This window comes from Haemorhous mexicanus, chromosome 1, assembly GCF_027477595.1.
Source record: "Haemorhous mexicanus isolate bHaeMex1 chromosome 1, bHaeMex1.pri, whole genome shotgun sequence".
In the NCBI taxonomy this organism is placed as follows: domain Eukaryota; kingdom Metazoa; phylum Chordata; class Aves; order Passeriformes; family Fringillidae; genus Haemorhous; species Haemorhous mexicanus.
The window spans coordinates 70,353,950-70,373,284 of NC_082341.1; the positions used below are offsets into that span (position 1 = coordinate 70,353,950).

General features: G+C 40.6%; 1 protein-coding gene across 2 annotated transcripts in view; it reads right to left on the reverse strand.

Annotated features, from left to right (window-relative positions):
* Positions 1–9,691, reverse strand: part of CDYL (chromodomain Y like) — a 104,826-nt gene extending 95,135 nt beyond the window's left edge. For both annotated transcript variants that reach the window (XM_059853278.1, XM_059853270.1), the window contains exon 1: positions 9,270–9,691. Coding sequence is in view for 1 of the 2 variants with exons in the window: in XM_059853270.1 (XP_059709253.1) it covers positions 9,270–9,293 (24 nt within the window). In the remaining variant the exon portion in view is untranslated. The remainder of the gene's footprint in view (positions 1–9,269) is intronic.
* Between the last annotated feature and the right edge of the window lie 9,644 nt (positions 9,692–19,335).

Genomic DNA, 19,335 nt, shown 5'->3' on the forward strand with positions numbered 1-19,335 from the left:
CCAATGTTAATTCTCTGGAAGCCAATGCTTTCAAAAGTCATATAACCATTAACTTGTCCTAGACTTCTGTAGTATATTGTCTTATGGAATTTTTTTTCAGATTAAAACCAAATAGAGATTGAGTGTCCTTTTTTCTCCCACTCCACACATTCCCTGTTGTACAATCAAATCAAAACCCAAAGCACATGAACCAGACAAAGAGGAGAAAAAATTTCAAAGCTGGGCTTCAACCTTCTCTACATACATATATTACAAAAAACTTGATGTGCACCGACACTTTAAATTTTCTCTTTGAAACTTCTGACTTCGCTACTTCACAAGTGAAAATTGATTGACTGCCCTAAAACTGCTCTCCATTAAATCTTCTGTTCCACTTGGGAATGCCTGGACATCTAGTTAGTTACTCCTTCAGCTGCAAAAGAGGGTGGCAAGCTAAGGTCGAAGCATCATTTTCAGGAAACATTAGAAATTGTTTTGCTGGAAATGCTCACTCAATTGACAAGCTGCTGTGAATATATCTATTTAGCATAACTATATTTACAAACTAATTCCACAGAAAAATACACTAAGAACAAAAGCTCAAGATTCTGTCTGACGTAAACATCATTGCTCTTACTTTATGCTTTTTGTTCTTTGAAAGCACGGCTAATCCAAGATCAAGTTTGGTCCTTATCTGTAAACTAAATAAGTGAGAAAACATGTGCTAGTCTTGAAAACATGACTAGCCACCTAAGAGTTAAGTTATAAAGTAACTACATGGCAAAAAGCCTACAGAGGAGAAAAAAAAAAGATGTTTTTTCCTGTTTTCAAAAAAGTTTTCCATCAGTCTCCCTAACTTTATATATTATACTTCAGTACAATCCACTATGGTTTATACTTACAAAATAGTAGTAACTTCAAATAATGAGATTAATTCCTAGAGTTATTATTACAAGTGCTATTACAATTTATTCCTAGAGTTATTATTACAAGTGCTATTACAATTTGTCTTATTTTGAGGGCACATTCCTCTTTCCAAATTTTCTAGGTTGAGTGTACTTACATAGAGCTGCCAGCTAGACCTTATTTTGGGATACAGTCCTTTAGCACATCAAGTCTGTGCTGAAGACTCCGTAGGTATCTAGAGCACATAACCTCAAGCTGATGACTTGAAGTTTTACACAGAGTTAGTGTTTGTTTTGTTTGATCACATACACTTACAACCTCTTCTTGAAAAATCTGAGCTCAAGTTAACGCAGAATTCAGGAACAACAATGTATTTGTGGCCTGCAGCCACAAGCCCCTGGCAGATATGCACAGGTAATGAATGTGGCCTCGGAACATCTGGGCAGCTTGGGTTATGCTGCCAGTATTTTATAATCAAGGCTGAAATCTGCCTTGTCCCAACAAAGACAGCCATGAAAGCTCCCAATGACTACTGCTGCGCCACAATCCCCATTTTTTTGCTCTACAGTGAGACATGATGGGCCTGTGATAGGAACTGGGGTGCTGAACTGGATGGATCTTTTGTGTCAGTACATAGAGCCTTACATTCCCACTATTTCTTACAGACACAACCCCAGGTCTGTTGGTTTTAACTTTGTAAGTGACCTCAACACAAAAGTGAAATGGAATTGTCACACTGTGCTGCCATGAGCTGTGTTTTACACATACAGAGAACTGGGGAAAATCAGGTGCTGAAATCAAAACACAACAAATCAGCATGATTTAGCAACTAGCCAAACTATACTCCAGTTAACTCTCACAAATTTACTTTGAATTGTTTTCTACCCTTCCTACATCTAGTTATTAGTAACAAAAATGTTATCAATATTCTGATGATGCTTCATTGAAGAACTGCATTTAATGGAAGGAACTTCATAAATTACCAACTTCTGAAAATCCACTGAATAGAACAGTAAACATTTCATAGTCTTGAAAGTATTTTGAAGTTGATATACATCCATTTCAACACTCTTAAGAATGTACCTCAATGGTTCCCCTACATACGTATTTACAAAATGTACATGTAACATTTTTCTGTGATACATCACAATATACTTCCCACAACCTGCTTTAAACTGTGGCATCTCCAAAATCAAGCCAAATTTTTTCCCCTAAATCAAGCAAATTTCCATAATCCAGTATATTACAGGAAGAGAAGATGCTTAGAGAAGTATTTAAATGTTTCTGCAAAATGAAAATCACAAAGTCATTTAAACAAAAAACAACCCAAACGAAGAGAAGAGAAGAGAAGAGAAGAGAAGAGAAGAGAAGAGAAGAGAAGAGAAGAGAAGAGAAGAGAAGAGAAGAGAAGAGAAGAGAAGAGAAGAGAAGAGAAGTCCTTCCCTTTCAATCCAGGATATTAAAAAAATAATAGAGTTTTGAGTAGTCTTTTGCTACTATGACAATCAGCAAAGAATGAACATTAACACAATTTTTTTAAAAAAGGTGTAACAAACTGTGGGGGCAGAAGAGTTAAAGAAGCACACTATAAATGTGGTTAGGTCGCTTGAATATATACTTTATCTTTCCCCACAAAAGAAATTAAACAACCCCTCAGACTTAACATGGCCAAGAAGAAAGATCTGATCTGAGCTTTACTAACTCATTGTATGTACTGTGATACTAAAATGTGAAGCCTCACTGAAGAACCACAACAAAACTGAGTTACATAGTTCCACTATTCAATACAACTAATTTACAGTTAAAAGATACTTAGAAAATAGTTGCTTTATTTTACAATTAATCCTACCAATGTGGCTTTAAAGTAACTTAAAAATGTAAATCTATGATTAAAATATGCTTTTTGATCCGCATCCATCCTGTGTATTCATACATATGAATAGATGCCTTGGAAAAATATCTTCCACAGGTCACCATTAAGGGACACATGTAAATCTTCTGAGGATGTTTATGAAAACAGTAAATATTTTTGCCTTTACAGAGTACTGAGCCAGTAACATGCCCGTTTTCTTTTTCTCTAAGTAATATGGAGAGAAGTTCAAAGAAATAATTTCAAAGAGCATAAAAATCTTGTGTGTAAATAGTAAAAGCTCATCAGAAATTGGAAAAATAAAAGCTCTTCTTAGATACTACAGCTCTGGAAAATAATCTGATAATATAAAATACTGTACTTTTAAGGTATTTTTCTGGACTAGCAGCATCCTGTCAGAGAAACCACATGGTAGGTTGATTATAAATATAAATATTTTATTCTAAGATTAAAAAAATAATCAACCCTGTATTTATTGACCCATAATATCTAGCATGTGACATCCAGCCATTCAAAACCTCAAAGGCATAGAAGAGAACAGGGAGAGACATGTGCATCCCTTTTTACCCTGCAAATACAGTTTGTGGAGCTTGTGCTTCCAACAGACACACAAAAATAATACACTGCCCAGTAACAGCAGATTTGGAATTTATTACAGAAGAATAAGAGTGGCATTATAGGGCTGCTTGTCTGTTATATCCAACAGATCTGCACATCCAGTTATCACATAGTCTGGCTGAATAAGATGAAAGCATAACTATTAGTAACTTGTTTTTTTCTACTGCTTTGGCACAGATCAGAAATGCTGCAGCAGTCAGGAAGAAATGAAGCTGCACCTACTGAGAAGTCTAAAAGGGACACAGCATCACTGATGCTGCTCCAGCTACGCCAACCTTCCTGAAGAACAAGGGGCTGTGGCATGTCTCATTAAGTTCTTTGTGTCCGATAATTTATCCTCATTCAAGAGGTACTGAACATCAGCATAGTGGAAGCAACCTTCTGTGATAGTACAGTCTTGCAAGTTGGAAGTAATTGTTCTGTAACTCTAAATGTGACTGGCACCACAGTAATAAATCTCTGATTGACCAAAAAAACTCAATAAATTAAATCACAGTAAAAGACAGACTGTGAAGGTTAAGAATTATCAGAGCCTCACAGGCTTTATGGATGAGGCATCTCTTTCCCACTTTCCTTCCCTTCCATCTTTTTTTTTTTTTTCCGTCTGTGATGGACATGAGCAATTCAGAAGAATACAAGAAAATATAAAACCATTTTTTTTACTATACTGATTTTGTGCATGTACATACAAAGGAGTTTTGTGCATAAAACCTGCTAAGACATCTCCATATCTGTGAACCATTTGTGTTCCATACGGGACACAGAGAGAGGTTCACTCCTCTCCTTGCATGTGTTTGAGCTCACCCTGGGAGCAGCCCCGAGCCTTGCCAGGCCAGTGGCACCACGGAGGGCAAGGCACACTGGAGAAAACTCCAGGGGCAGCTCAAGCACTTCCCCTGCAGCAGCACCAGAAGACAGGGCACTAATCCTCAATTTTGTGAAGAGTTCTGGGGCTAATCAGGCTGGTTAAAAGCAGCTTGGCAAGGAACATGGAAAAGTCAAGTTTCTTACACTAAACGTGATGGCTCCGCTCCTGCAGTCCTCTTGCATTCGTGCTTGAGTTTAAAGAAGTGAAAGTCACCCATGGAGGATGAACAGCTAATCCCCAACTCTATTTTAAGTCAGATGTGTAGTTCCTAAGGAGTGGAAGCAACACAAACTCATCTGATGTAAATTCCAAGTCTTACTTAGTTGGGTAGGGTAAGTCAAGCAAATTTGTGTCTTTTACCTCTTCTGAAATAAGCATTTCTACCAGTTGTCAAAATAAACTCATAAAAACTCAGGCATTACACCTCAATGACTATAAGTCTTTCCTTATGAACAAGATTTTTAACCAAGGTCTTGGGAATCAGCACATCAGAAACAAGCAGCAAAAGACAGATCCCAAGACAATCTGGAATTCCTACAAGACAGGCTGAATGAAAACAACCCATTTCAATTAGGAAAAAAATGGCTATTGCCTGAACAGCCAATTCTAATTTGTTGTTAATAGTAATTTTTCATCAAATAGCCACTAAAAACTACAACTCCAAGCTGCAAACTGCAAATAACGGATTTAGCCTTTCAGTTATCTTAAGCAAAACAAATGTTTAAACTTTCCAGTAAATGCACACAAAACATGATGAAGATTTGATCGCTGCAGTGTTACTAGGGCTGTGAGAGAAACTTTGGGTTTAAGTGAGTAATTCCTATGCGGTATCAAATTTTCGACAAAATGACAGCATTTCTCCAACAGTTTTCTACATTCTATCATTTAAAAGACTAGCACACTCAATGAAGAACTGCCCAAAGGATCACTTTTTTTGACTTGTGGCCACTACTCTACATACAAAGCTTAAATTTTCTTGGAATACGTGTCTTTGGGCTTACTTATTAGGTGATTAAACCTGACACATAGCTTAATGCCAGGACATAGAACTTCAGCCAGTTGCTCCTGAAATTTGTTTCAGTTTGTAATTTCACTGTATCAGTATAACTTAATGTCAAAGGCTTTGGTTCTAAAAATAAAACCAAAAGTACTGAATCATCATTGAAAGTGAAGTATCACCTTGAGAATATTAGATACCAGTATAAAAAAAAAATGCATGTTTTTTGCAAGGCAATGGAAGAATGAAAAAAAATTATATTTTCCATTCTATAAAACATACAAAAATGTATAATTTTGAAGTACAGAACCTTCAGTATGTTAATCTCTAATATTTTAATGGAAATTGGTTAACACACCTCAAAACACTAGGTTTATATGACCAATGCCAATGTGAAAAACAGAGTAAAGAAAAGGCATCAGGGCACAGGTACACCAGCAATGTTCACACAAACTCTTCTGCTTACTTATCAGTAAAACCCAGTAAAAATGTTTTGACATGAGTAGCAGTCATGGCCCAAACCTAGCCAGAGTTACACAAATGGATCCAGAGGGCCATGTATATTATGGGTATCAGCTGTACCAGTACTTCCCTGAAGAAAGGCAGAAGCACTATTTGACTAGATACAATGTCCAACAGCAGAGAATGTCACTGCATTTCCACCTCACCTAATACAAAAACAAATTATTAAATTTTATGAGAAAGAGACTCCTCCAAATTCAGCACAGATTAGTAGTTGTCTACCGACCACGACTTGGTACATCTGACCTGCTGGCTAGCACACAGTTCTCCCACAGAGCACTTGTATGGAATCATTTCCACATTTCATCAAACAAACTTGTCATGCCAACCACAACTCAGGATGACTTCAATCCCAGACATCACTTGCAAGAGTTTGCCAAAGGAGGTCAAGGGATTTTAATGCAGAGGGAGCAAACATAGTTTGCTTCTGAAAGAACCTTGGAAATGAGGTCTACTTCTAATAACTCCAGTGAAGATGATGAGAACAAGTCACAATATTTAGTGGGAAACGGTCAGTAAGCCAAAGGAAAGTTGTCACATTGAAGAAGGTAACCCTACCATTTGACCAAAAGCTATACAAAGGATTTTTCAAAAACCTTTTAACAAATCGCAGCAGGCACATACAAAGAGAGGTGCCATTAAGATGTCAACGCCTGTTGAAACAAACTTGGAGAAATAAAAACCCAATGCACCTTTTTATTAAGTTTTCCTTCACCTGTCTTGTTCACCAGCTTCTCCATGTCTGTCCACCTCACTATCACTTTGTCCCTTGAAGAAACAAACTTGCAAACACAAAAAGTATGTTATTTGCCTCACCTATAGAGGCTGGTAACATTACTGACTGCTGCATTTTCTATCTAGAAAAAAGAGTCTCTTCAATGTTTCTACCCCAGTAAAAAAAAAAAAAGAAAAAAGAAAAAAGAAAAGAAAAAAAAGGCAAAAAAAATAGTGGGTAGTCATCACCACAACCTCTAAAATGCATGGGAACAAATGACATTGAGGATTGAGGATACACAGCCAGCCCCAGTCACACTGCCAATCCATTAGTAGATTTCAAGGTCTTGATCTTTGAATTCAAATCACTGGCCTACATAGAGATCAGCTCCCTCTCTTCAGGGATGACATCCAGAATAAAAAGAATCCCACAAATAAGTGAATGCATTGAGATTAAAAAAAAAAAAAAAAGAAAAGAAAAACAGACTTACCTTCATTTTTTTATAAGAGGATTTTTCATTTGTATTTTGGAAGAACCATGACACATATCAGCAGAAATAGTTGGCATTCATACTTAAGCTAACAATTGCAAATAGATTACACAACATTTTTTTGATCAAGACACTAGATCAAGATCCAGAAGGAAAAATGGAAGTACAGCAAATGGCAGATTTCAAACACCAGATTCAAACAATATTGTATGGCATGAGCTATAAATAAGACGACCACGAAACAGAAGTAAACCCACCATCAATAACACAGGGAGTTCACAAAACAGTTTAAATTACTTAAAAATTAACATTTCAAGTCTACTCACAGCTATGTCCTTCCCAAATTAGTGCTCACTATGTTTAAGTCACTTATTATTTTATGGTTTTTCAGACATGGCTAGAAAATTCATTATAAGACAAAACTTGTCAAAAACGAGCAACAATTTAGAAAAAAGAGACAGCTTGACCACATGTGAGTCCAAAAGCATTAACAATTTTGGCATCTTAACTAAACTTTGCACTTGCACGATTAAGGAATGTGTCTGATTTTTAAAACTTAAAATGTATCCCTTCAGGTGCTTTTCAAGAGCGGCATTTGCGCAATGGCCACCACGCGCCACCTGCCCAGAGCACGACTGTGCCCCACAGACTACTGAGCCAACAAGTCAACATTCTGAACACAATTTAAGACAGCCAAGAAGAGTCATGCACAATGGTCATGCTTAGCCTCAGTCCAATGCCCAGCAAACAGAATTTTCCTGGTCATTTCTTAGTGCCCATCAAAACCGATACCTCGTTGTCCATCTTTGATCAAACACAGCAACACACAAAGAGCAAGAACTGGCGACAGCACAGTCTACAGGCCCAACTCCACAAAACCAACAGAACTTTTTGCAAAGTCAAAGCAAGTTTTTGACAATCTGTTGAGATGCAGAGTGGTTCCTAAATTTCTCTCCAACTTTCAGGGATGATCCCTTCAAGATGGGCTTAAGCTACATTGTGAGGATGGGGAAACTTGGCAGAGCAATTAACCATGATTTATCTGTCTTGGGAATAGAGGCCTTCAGTCTTCTTTCTAGTCTATCAGTTCAGCACCTCTGCTGACAGCCAACTTGCTTAAAATACAAGCCCACCCGGGGCACCTTCCACTGACTTCTACAGGGTCTGTTCACTTATGGCATCACAGATGTAACTCAGTTAATGAGACATACATGTGCATCAGCTGTACAGTAAGACATCTTCTGTCAAGTGTCCTGATGGCTATCTGCCTCCTTTTAACCCTAAGAGTTCCAGCCTCTGGATATATATTTTTAATAGATCACTGTCTGGACGCATATTAACTATCAGATAAGAGCATTTTTGGTTTTGGGAAGCCACTTCTCTACCCAAAAGGCAAGAACAGCTCCAAAACAACAATGGCTTTTCACTCCCGGGGATAACTTCTTGCAAAAATAAAAACAAGGAAGTTCAATCCAAGAGAACCATGATGCTTTTCAGTTAAGGGCAAGGATGTGAAATTGCCAGACATAAGATAGGAAACTCAAAGTTCGGCTGTCACCTTGTTCCCTTCTTCACCCCTAGACCTCCCTCTCCCGTCAGCACACGCTTTGACCACCTCCCGAGTGACGAGTGAAGGATGGCGTGTCAAAGCCTTAACTTTCAATCTTTTTGGCTTCTCTCGCAACCTCAACCCTACCGTTGGAGCACGAAGAGCCGAGGAGTTTAAATTTTAGTATTTTGCACCGCCGCAGCTTGCTGCACGGCCAAGGCACACGATGGTGGCACAGGACTTTGGTATGGACACAAATCCAAGAGGAAAGCCCCCCTGCTCTCCTCCTCCTCCCCCGCCCCCCCCGCCCCCCCCCGGCCCGGACAGAGGCAATAACTCAGCTTTGCTCACATTTTTGCACAGCGCAGGGCTCGCACTTCGACGTGCTCACTGCCGGGGCTGTCAGCGCTGCTCGCCCCATCCAGCACCCCCCTTCTCCTCCCGGAGTCAAAGTGTTGTGTGAACGTGGGGAAAGGACTGGGGGGGAGCGCAGGCCACGGTAACACTTTGCCGTCTCCTCCGTTCAGTCACATTTCCGTCCTCCTCCAGCAAAACTGGGGAGGGAAGGGGGGGCGGGGGGCCAGGCTGGGCACACACGCAGGCGCTGGGCCCAGCGGGAAGGGGCAGCAGCCGCGGCAAGTGTGGGTGACAAGCCCGGCGGTGCTCCCGGGGAGCAACAAAAACGCCTCGGGTGCGGTGGGGTGGGGTGGCCGGCGGGGCCGGGGGTAGGGCCGGCGGGGCTCGGGGGCTCCTACCTCGTAGAGTTCCTCGGAAGCCATGCTGTGGGAGCCTCACAAGGTGGAGTTGGGTGCTGGTTTGGAAATACTTTTGTTTCAGTTGGTGTCCGTTTGGCCTCCTCCTCCTCTTCTCCCTCCTCGTCTTCTTCTTCTTCTTCTTCTTCTTTTTCTTCTTCTTCTCCTCCTCCTCCTCTTCCCCTCCTCCTTCTCCTCTTCCCGTCCTCCTCCTCCTCCTCCTCTTCTTCTTCCTCCTCCTCCTCCCTGCGCGTCTCTCTCCAGCGCAACTAGCAGCTCCGCTCGTTAAATGCCAGTGAGGTGCTCCTGTTCCTGCCCCTGCTGCTGCTGCTGCTGGCGCTGGCGGCGGCGGCGGCGGCGGCGGCGGCGGCGGCGGCGGGGGGGGTGCGCGCACGGCAGCTGCGCAACTCGCTCGCTCTCCCGGCTCGCCCTCGCACAGTCCGGCGCGCGCGCGCCCGAGCGCGCGCCCGAGCGCGCGCCCGCGGGAACACGCAGCCGCGCGCACCCGCGCACACAGAACTCACACGCGTGCTCGCCCCCCCCCCGCCCCCCCCGCACCCCTCCGTCCGCCGGCGGCTACACTCGCTCGCTCCCTCCCCAGGAACACTAATCGAGCGCAGAGAGGCAGCGCCGCACGCGAACCACCGCTCTCCGCCCCGCCGGCTCCACCAGCCGCCCCCCCCCGCCGCCGCCCGGCACCATCCTCCTCCTCCTCCTGCTCCTTCTCCTCCTCCCCCCACCCCATCCCGGCTTTGATCTCCCATTGTCTGCTCAGCTGAGCCCGGCGGCGCGCGGGGGGCGGCGGGGGCGCGCGCACGGGGCCGCGCCCGGGAAACCACGGGTGATGGGAGCGGGAGGGGGGGGGGGGTGCGGGGATGTGGGATGTGCCCGCGGGACGGACGCGGAGTTTGGAGCGGGGCGGCGGTGGGAGGACTCGGGGCCCCGCGCACGTGCAGGGCTCCCGTCACGCCCCCGAGCCCCCGCCCGTCCCCGTCCGCAGCCGCCCGTGGCCGCCCCTCCGCGACCCTCCGAGCTCCGCTCCCCCGCGGGCTCCACCATCGCCCAGTCCATCGCCCTGCGGTAGTGCCATATATAACGCGTGTGCACGCGCTTCTTCCCCGTCCAAACTTCCTTGGTTGGATGCCTTCGCCGTAAAAGAAACTAAACAGCCCTCGACGGTGGCTGCCAACACCGGATATGTGCCTTCCATCTCCCGGCTGACCGTGTTTGCCAAGCCGGGAAGGCCCCGCCAAGGCCTCCGTGGGATGATGGGCCAACAGAAAGTAGCTGAACTGTTGACCTGCTTATGAGTCCATCGCTAGTTACACCCCGCAACCTGTTCTTGCCACCTCGCAACCTGTTCTTGTCACCTCTTGTGTCATCTAGGGGTGCCTCACATGAGGTCCTGTGTAGCTAGCCATGAAGCTGATGAATGGAAGGCTTTGTTATGCAAAGGTAGATGTAACGAGTTACTTCTTTGGGAGAAAATTTTTCAAGGCATAGTTTCTGATCTCAAAAGGGCTGAAGAGTGGGACAAAACCAGTGTCAGGACAGGAATGCGAAATTGTGTGCTCTGTCACACCACGATGTTTGTTCCAGCGAGTGTTTCGTATTCCTTGCCATGCCAGGGAGCCATTCTCTGCCACAGAGCAGCACAGGCTGGCGCAGAGTTCATCACATTTGTGTAATTAACCAACCCATTGAGTCAACTCATTTTTAACCAAAGTTTTGGGGTTTTTTCAAAGTCTTTTAGAAGTCTTTGTAAAAGAATGTTCTCAAATGTTCTACTTTGATGGACAAGTTTTGGACCATTGTTCAGCAGATAGTCATTCAGAAATGTTGGTCCATTTATGGGCTTTGGATGATTTATGTAGAAAGAACTGGAGATTCCTTTCTCAGACTTGATTAATCTGCCCATTCTTTATGATAAATATGTCCATGTCTCCAAGGTCAACATCCTGCATCTCAATAACTGAAATTTTGTATTGGTCTTCGAGATGGACATCATTTGTACAGATAAAACATCTAAGAACTTTCATATTTTTCATACATTCCTAATCTTTTAACTGGTCTACAAAAAGGTTTTTAATCCACTCCTTGATATATTTAAGGGCTAGGCTTAATCTAAGGTGGTGAAAAAGGGGGTCATTCAGTGACAGGAGCGGGATTGTTGGTGGAAGGATGGGCCTACACACAAACAAGGATGGTTATGTCTGCCTTCTGGAGATGAGCATTAAATCACCATTCCTAAGAGGTGGGCCAAATCCTTTTTGAGTTGTGCACAGAGTGGTGTCACTGTTGTAGCCTCCCTTTGAAGGACAGTCTTTGAGGGTAATCAGTATTCACATGATAGCAAAGAGATGGCGGCAGTGGTTGCTGAAGATGTAACTTTGCTTTGCAAAGGCATAAAATAGAGCATCTTAATCTGAACTAAGGGTCCCACCATTGCAGTAAACCAGGTCTTAAGCATTTCAATTTTCTGGATGATTCAAAAGAAGTACTGTTGATCAGTACTTCTACATTTTTCATATTTCAAGGGAAGAGCCAAAGCTCAGTTAACACTGGTTTTTAGTGTTCTAACCATGCTCCACAATTCATCTTCAGTGAAAGAATTCCTTCTTTTACACATATTCGTTGGTTGCATTGCCATTAATTACTTTTTGCCTTCCATTCTAACCTTTTGTCTCTGTTGCTTGGTAAAACTTTTTCAGGAGAATCAATCACACTATTTGAAAATACCATATGATAGTGCTATGGTTCAAGTATCCGAGAGGTACCAGGTTTTTGTGATGGGTTTTTGCAGTTGTATTTTGCTACACAAAATGTTAGCTTGCTCTCATCTTGCTTTCTCTAGAAGAAAAATCAAGTTGTCCAAATGTTGCATGATGAATTGTCGAAGTCCCTGTTTCTTTATTTCTTCAGGTGTTTCATGTGTTCCTCACTGGAGGCAGGACACAACAAATTTCAACAAGATTTTGTTTGTTGAAGCCAGCCTTACTGCCAACTTCCTAAATGACTTTCCTAACATTGCATATAAATATCTCCAGAAGAGAAGTTTTATGGAATGCAGTAATGGAGCAGTCTAGGAAGACTGGAAAGCCAGGCCAGTTTGAGGTCTGACAGTGGCATCAAATGTTTTCAGAGGTGGTTGAACTGCCTCGGCTAATTCGCACTGGGAAAGAAGCAGACAATGTCAGCCAGGCAGGAAGTTTTGCAATGTGCAAACAGAGCTTCCAGTTTGAAGTGGACGATTGCCCTAGTGGCACTCCTGGTAAAGACAGGAGGACAATTGTTCTGTTTAGCTGAATAAAGAACGTTCTAATTTGTGGGTGAAATACAGACAATGGAATCAAGTTCCTTTGAAAGATCAACTCAATTTTGACCTCTTTTTGTGCCACTGTAATGTCTACAAAAATCTTCATAGATGGTGGAACAGCTGAATTTGAAATAGTTGTGGTGGTAGGTCACAGCTAGCTGAAAGTTTACAGTGTTGAAAATATCATGGAGATCTGTATTGGATGGGAATGGGTCTACATCTCTAGGATTTGCTCTAGCTGAGGGATAACAGCCATATTTCATATGCAGAGATTTATGCACAAGACCATCACTCTTGATAATAAAGTGACTATTAGTAACTTCTGTTTGGTTATACTAAGGTGATTATCTGCCTTTTAGTATTTGGGAGTAAGGCTTAGGAAGGAAGCATTTAGTCATTGATACAGCCAGTGATTAGCTGAAGGATTTCAAAAGGTGGGATTGATATGGCTAAATGGGATGGTCTGGTCTGTGCTGTAGGCATTAACACCTCATCCAATCATCCTATTCACTTTTTCACAGTCAAAGGAAAGATAATCAGCATCGTTGGTGGAATCTCAGCATGTTTCATCTCATCCTAATGCAGATGCCTATGTCTGGTCAGCTGAATCAAAGTCTAAATTTGATTTATTTTGTTGACTTTTTTTTAAGTGATCAGAATTATGTCACCTATTCTGCAATTGCTTAGAGAAAGTTGAGATTAATCCTACTCATGTTTCTATAACCCAGTCTTTCTTGATCTAAGACAACTGGATGGTTTAAATCTCTGTAATGGCCAAGTTATGTTGACAGTTTTGGTCTGAAATGCATAATATCTCTTTGCACCTAATATTTTTTTCTCTCCTGTTTTGATCCTATGCTCATTTGCCCATAGCTTCTGGGGTGTGGCTCATCTCTGTAAATTCTGTCCCTCTGAATTTCCTCACCTCTTCCTCATTTCCATCTCAGTCTGTTGTCCTCTAAGCGGTCTGAGATGTTTAAGTTAAAATGGAGAAACAGAAATGATAGAAAAAAGTATTTCTTGCAATGTGTACTTCCAACACTCCAGAGCTGAGGGTTGTGTTTCCCATTTTGTAGTGGATGCAGTTTTAAGAGAGGCCATTTCAGGCAGATAAAAGTTTGATAGTTTTCGACACATGGAGGAAAGTGGGATCACTTGAAGGATCAAATGTTGAACGAGATTCTTTACATGAAAGTCTGGGAGAGAGGACCTCCTATTTCTCTAAACTACTGAGACATTCCTTCCATTGATCTGAAAAACATTGATTCTAGATTGGATTAAGACAGTAACACAATGCAGTTTAAATAACTGGAGAAAGGAATGGCAATATTTAGAGTAATATATTCTTGGTAATTTTTTGGACTGACATTAGAGTATTTAGTTCTTTATTGATAAAGACAGTTTTCCCAAATGTTTGCTTTGAAAGAATGTGATCAATACGCTACTGTTTCCTTATGGAGTTCAATGATAGACTCAATGTAGCCATTTTTTTAAGAGCCAATAATTTTTCTTTACAATATACCCATTAAATAAGGGGTTTTTTTAATTCATTCTCTACACATGTAGAACTAAGACATGAAATTCCAACAAATATCGTCAGAGTTGTCCACTGACTTCTGCCATTCAATTAAAGAGGCCTAGATTTAAAAACCTAATAAAAGATAGTATCTTTTATTTTTAAATTTTTATTGATATTGCATTTTTATTGAAATTTCTTACAGATGTAAATACTAGATGCTTTTGTACCTCTAGCTAGATACCCAATATCTTGAATTGGCTTTCCAGAGTTATATTTAGAATCCATGCTTGACTATGTTTTAATGTCTTGCTTAATATCAAACAGAAGTTTTACAACAGAATTAGGACTAAATTACATGGACAAAATGCAAGTTTTATCTACAGGACCTGCTTTTCTCTTTGTGCATTCTCTTGACACTTTCACCACCCACCTTTCTAGTTCTGCAACACTTGAAACTGGAATCTTACCTGCAACAACTTCCATCTGTAACAGAAAGAGATAAGATATAGATAGCCCTGACTGTGGACACCGTGAAGCCAATGCTGAGAGAGATAAGATCCATAACTTTATATCCCTGGTTAGTCTACATACGTTCTACATATTTCTGATTTATTCCTAGAAGAGGATTTGTTCTTTGAATGAAGTGAAAGCACCATGGAAAAGGCAATTTGAGCAGCTGATTGGAGAACACACATAGAAAGTGAAGATGTACCAATACTACCTAACTTAAAATGATTTTATGTTTAAAAGTCTCAAACTGGAAATCTAAAATAAAAATAATCTTGTGCAATGGCATTGCTCGCCCTTTCAGCTCACCCTATTGGTCACCAGCAGAGTTTAGTTGTTTACATCCACATCAGAGATAAAAACTTCTTATAGCTACCTCCTTGAACTCCTTGGCTCTATTCAAAGTAGTACTGTCTTACCTCTGGAACGTAGCTTCCCTTGCCTTGGTGAGGATGAGAACAGGTTTATAAAAGGACTAAGAAAACAAAATCCTAGCTTAATAGTTGGGTTGGGATGGGAGCATCGAAGGGGAATTTTATCCTTATAGAACACTTTAAATGTCTGATCAGCCATAACAATTTGCTCGTTCTCATAGTCAATGTAATGATCGTTATGAAGAGTGCATTACCTGAACATTAAATTAGGGAATGTCCTCTTCAGTTTTGAAAGGAGGTGTCATAATCTAAGAAAGCTGTAGGTTGAGGACTGATGCAAATGTAGGTACTGTATCTGAAAGACAGACATTCTTTGCTTTTCTCTTTGAATTTGTAATTTGTGTTCTCATGACTAAGTACACTTTAGAATGAGTAAGTACATGGAGAATAGGGACATCTGAAATTCTGTGTTTTTACAGAGAATGCAGAGAGCCTTACAGATTTTTAATGAAGTACATATTCTGCTACAGCTCATGCAGGATATTTTTTCATAGAGAACTTTGGGGGTTTTTTTCTGGTTGTGGGTGTAGCATTTACAGGTTGATTTTCAAGAGTGCAAATATGTCCAGCATTTTTTTTCTCAACATGGCCTATCAAGTCTTTTCCAAATCCTATAACCAGTGCTTTCCAATGAAGAGAATGTTAATTTGGGTGGTAAACTGTTAGCCGTTTTCCTTTAGGAAAATAAGGACATTTGTAAACATTGAGAAAGAACAGGATGTTTCTTCTGATAATTAGAGAAAGACTAAAAAACATCATTTTTTTTCCATTCAGGTGAGAAAAATAAAAAAGCCTCACAATCTTCTTAACTGAAAAAGGGAAAACTGAAAAAGGGAAAACTTAACAATGTAGAGGAAAGTTATCTTCTAAAGCAATATAAATGCCTTTTTATGAATAAACAATACGAAATTAGGATCTATGGGGTTTTTTCAGTTTGAAGATTCAACATCAATATATTGGAAACAGCCATGAGATAGGAACACAAACAGTATGATCAATAATACTAATGACAGGGGGTACAAAACCCAAACTATTCCCACGGAAACTCCCTGACCATAGACAATAGCCAGCCGCTCCCTCTGCCACGCTGTGCTGACTCGGAAGGGAGCCCTTCCCCATCCCTGGAACATGATGTGAGGTGGTACAGAATAACCTCTGGGTCCTAGCCATGCCCCTCCTGGATACTGCAAAAATTACCCCTGTACTGGCAAGAACCAGGACAATTTAGTCTTCTTGTAATCATCATAATGTAAATTTTTTCAGTACTATGCAGTGCAGCCTAGTTCTACCAGTACTTCTTACCAGAAGCTTGACTCATTTAAGAATATTATGCTAATGTTAGGCTTAGTGCTTGAAAAACTTTTCACAAAAGTATGCAAGCTGCCTTTCAGCATAGAGAAGGGAAAGTAAAATGTATATTGATTCATCATTAGCCTTGAGGTTTCACTCTGGATTCAATGTAGCCTGAACAAAAATAATAATATATTCTGTAAAGGAAGAGGTGCAAAAGGTAAGGAATCTTTAGTGGCTCATCTTAGAGATGATTCACAAGCAGTTGCTTTTTGGAGAAGCATGTTCATGTCAGTATATAGCTTGGTAAAATTGTGACAAAGTGGAAGAGGAAGTGGTCTGAATGCCTTCCATTTTGTTTCCTTTCTGTTGCCTAAAGAACTTACTGATTTGACTGATGGTCGTAGAGGAATTCAAGACCTTTTGCAATAAATGTGGCAGTATGAAAGATCAAAACTATGCTGCAGCTTCTTGAGACTGATCTAGCACTAGCACTGGAAATTAATTTATTTTCTAGGGATAGGCTATGACAGTATGACCCTTTAACATAGAAGCTTAAGTCAACAGTCTGCTCCTCCTGGGTCAGTTTACAGATGGAGGTTTTGCAGCTGAGAATTGATGGAAGTGAAATTGCAGATTCATGCAATTTTAATCTTTTCAGGTAGCCCCCAGTAACAAAGGCTGGCACATGCAGTCAATAGCCTTGTTGTTTAGACTGGCGGCGCTGGAACAAAAGGCCTTGTTCCAGAAGTTTGCCTGTATTAGGATAGGCTGAATTCTACTGGATTTGCTCTGTTATATTTTAGCAGCTGCTCACTGGTGATCATTTGGCATCATAATACAAGTTCTGCTATCAATAGACAAGGGTAAATTCACTAGTAAACACTTTACTAGGTTTTGCCATCAAGCCTCCATGTCATCTTGGACTGTGTTCGTTGTCCTCACACAAGGAGATCGTGTTTTAGAAGGGCATGGATATGTTTCTGCCAGTCTTTCTACAGGAATGTAATGGGGAATGACTTTTCTTCCAGAAAGACAAACACACCGAGTCACAATTACTATCTTTCATTTTGTTTTTAATTATTTTGTGTTGCAGCACATGCATTATTTTTAAAAGCAACAAAATAAAGTTAATAAATCACAATTAACTCAACTCATGCCTAATCAAACAGAGAAATTAACTAAATGCCTGCAGCAGTTTTGGTTGATGTTACTGTATTTTTGTCATCTTGGCTCACTGAATTGAGTGTAGTTTGAACAAGGTTTGTAAGGAACTCCTGCCTTTAAAAGTTCCTTATATCTACTTTTGTAATCTTACCTAAGATCACTAGGCAGCAATGAGGAAAAGAAGTGAGCAAAGGAGATACCAAGGCACTCCAGCGAGTACTTTCTCAAGGAGTCAATCCACTGTCAGGTTGTATTGTTGGCACATCCCAATAATGAAAACTACAAAAGCTATTCAAAGCGTAACATTTTCTTTTAACATTGTTTGGGGAAAAAAAGAAAGAAAGAAATGAACAAGCAAACAACAACAACAAAAAAACCCTCCAAACCCAGCCACCAATTGAACCTTTTCAGATGAAGTATTCCTTCAAAGTATTCATCAAAGGTCATATATTGAAAAGTTGCAATCCAAGTGCTTTAAACTCAGCAAAGATAGCAATGTAAAATGCTTATACTTGAAAGCATCAAGCAGCATTAACTGTAGGCATTGTTGTATGTATTGGCTATAATAAAACAGTGTAACAGTCCTCAAAGATACAATCTTAGATCATCACAGGCATGCATAAGCACTACATATTATAAAGTTCTTTAAAATAAATATGGGATGATGCCATTACTCACAAATAGCATAATCATGAATTAGTCATGCAGGTCAGCCCAAATGAGTGCAGAAGATAGTATCTTTATATATAACATCATAGTGTTACATTTTTTTTTCCATATAATACATATATCAGAGAGGAACTCTTTGAAAGGTATTTGAAAATTTGTAAAAACAGTATTGCAATTATTGTCTAAATCTTTTGAACCTGTAAAGGCTGCTCTAATTAACTTGACTGCAATAGTTCAAGGTTCAGACAAGATGAAGTCTTGAAAGGAGTATGTGCAAAAGACCTCAGAACTACTTGAAATTGTTTCTGTATGTGGAAGTGATTCTAAAGTGCAAAAAAGGTTTTCTACACCTTCAGTCTGGAACACTGGGATTTCCCAAAGGAACAGACTTTTTTGCTAAAATTTCTGCGGAATGGCAAGGGAAAAAATCCCTGTCAACCATTAAAAATGTATCAGAAATCATTTCTATTTCTTTTAAAACTGTCTAAGTCCAGAGCAGAGAACAGTAACTGTTCATCTTCCTGGCTCTATTCTGAGACTCTGTCATGTGGAACATGTCAAGGAAACTGGAGATGGCATCACAGAAGAAATTTCCCTGCTTCTGCATGAAACTAGAGAAGCCAAGGACTCAGGGCTTATTTCAAATTCTATTATTTTCATTAGTTTTTCTTGAGCCTACTTGAAACATGCCAAAGAAAATCATCAGCAAGTGGCATTTAGTAAGACAAAACAGATTTTTATGCTTTATGGACATACCCCATTAGTCAGGTGATAATACTCTCATTGACTTCAAAGGTCAAAGTTTTATAAAGCAGCTTCCAGAGTCAGCAAATATAATTTTGCTGAAGATAAGTATTCATTCACAGGCAGAGAATGTATGTGTATTCAAGGGGTAATAAACTCAAAAGTGTTGTGGTTTTTTTTTTTTTTTTTTCCCGCAGAGAGTTGTTACTGTAGGAGTAGACAATGGAGTCAGTATCAGCCTTTTCCAGAGTCCTAACATGTCATTTCCAATGTTACAGCAGTGACTTCACCTCTGGCTCCTCTCTGACTTGTCTGATGCTGGGTTTGTGTTTGTGTGCCATCTTGCTCTTCTTTTATTTTCACCCAGGAGGCAAGTGCTATGCTGTATATACCAATCTCTGTCATGCTGCAGATATGCCTGCT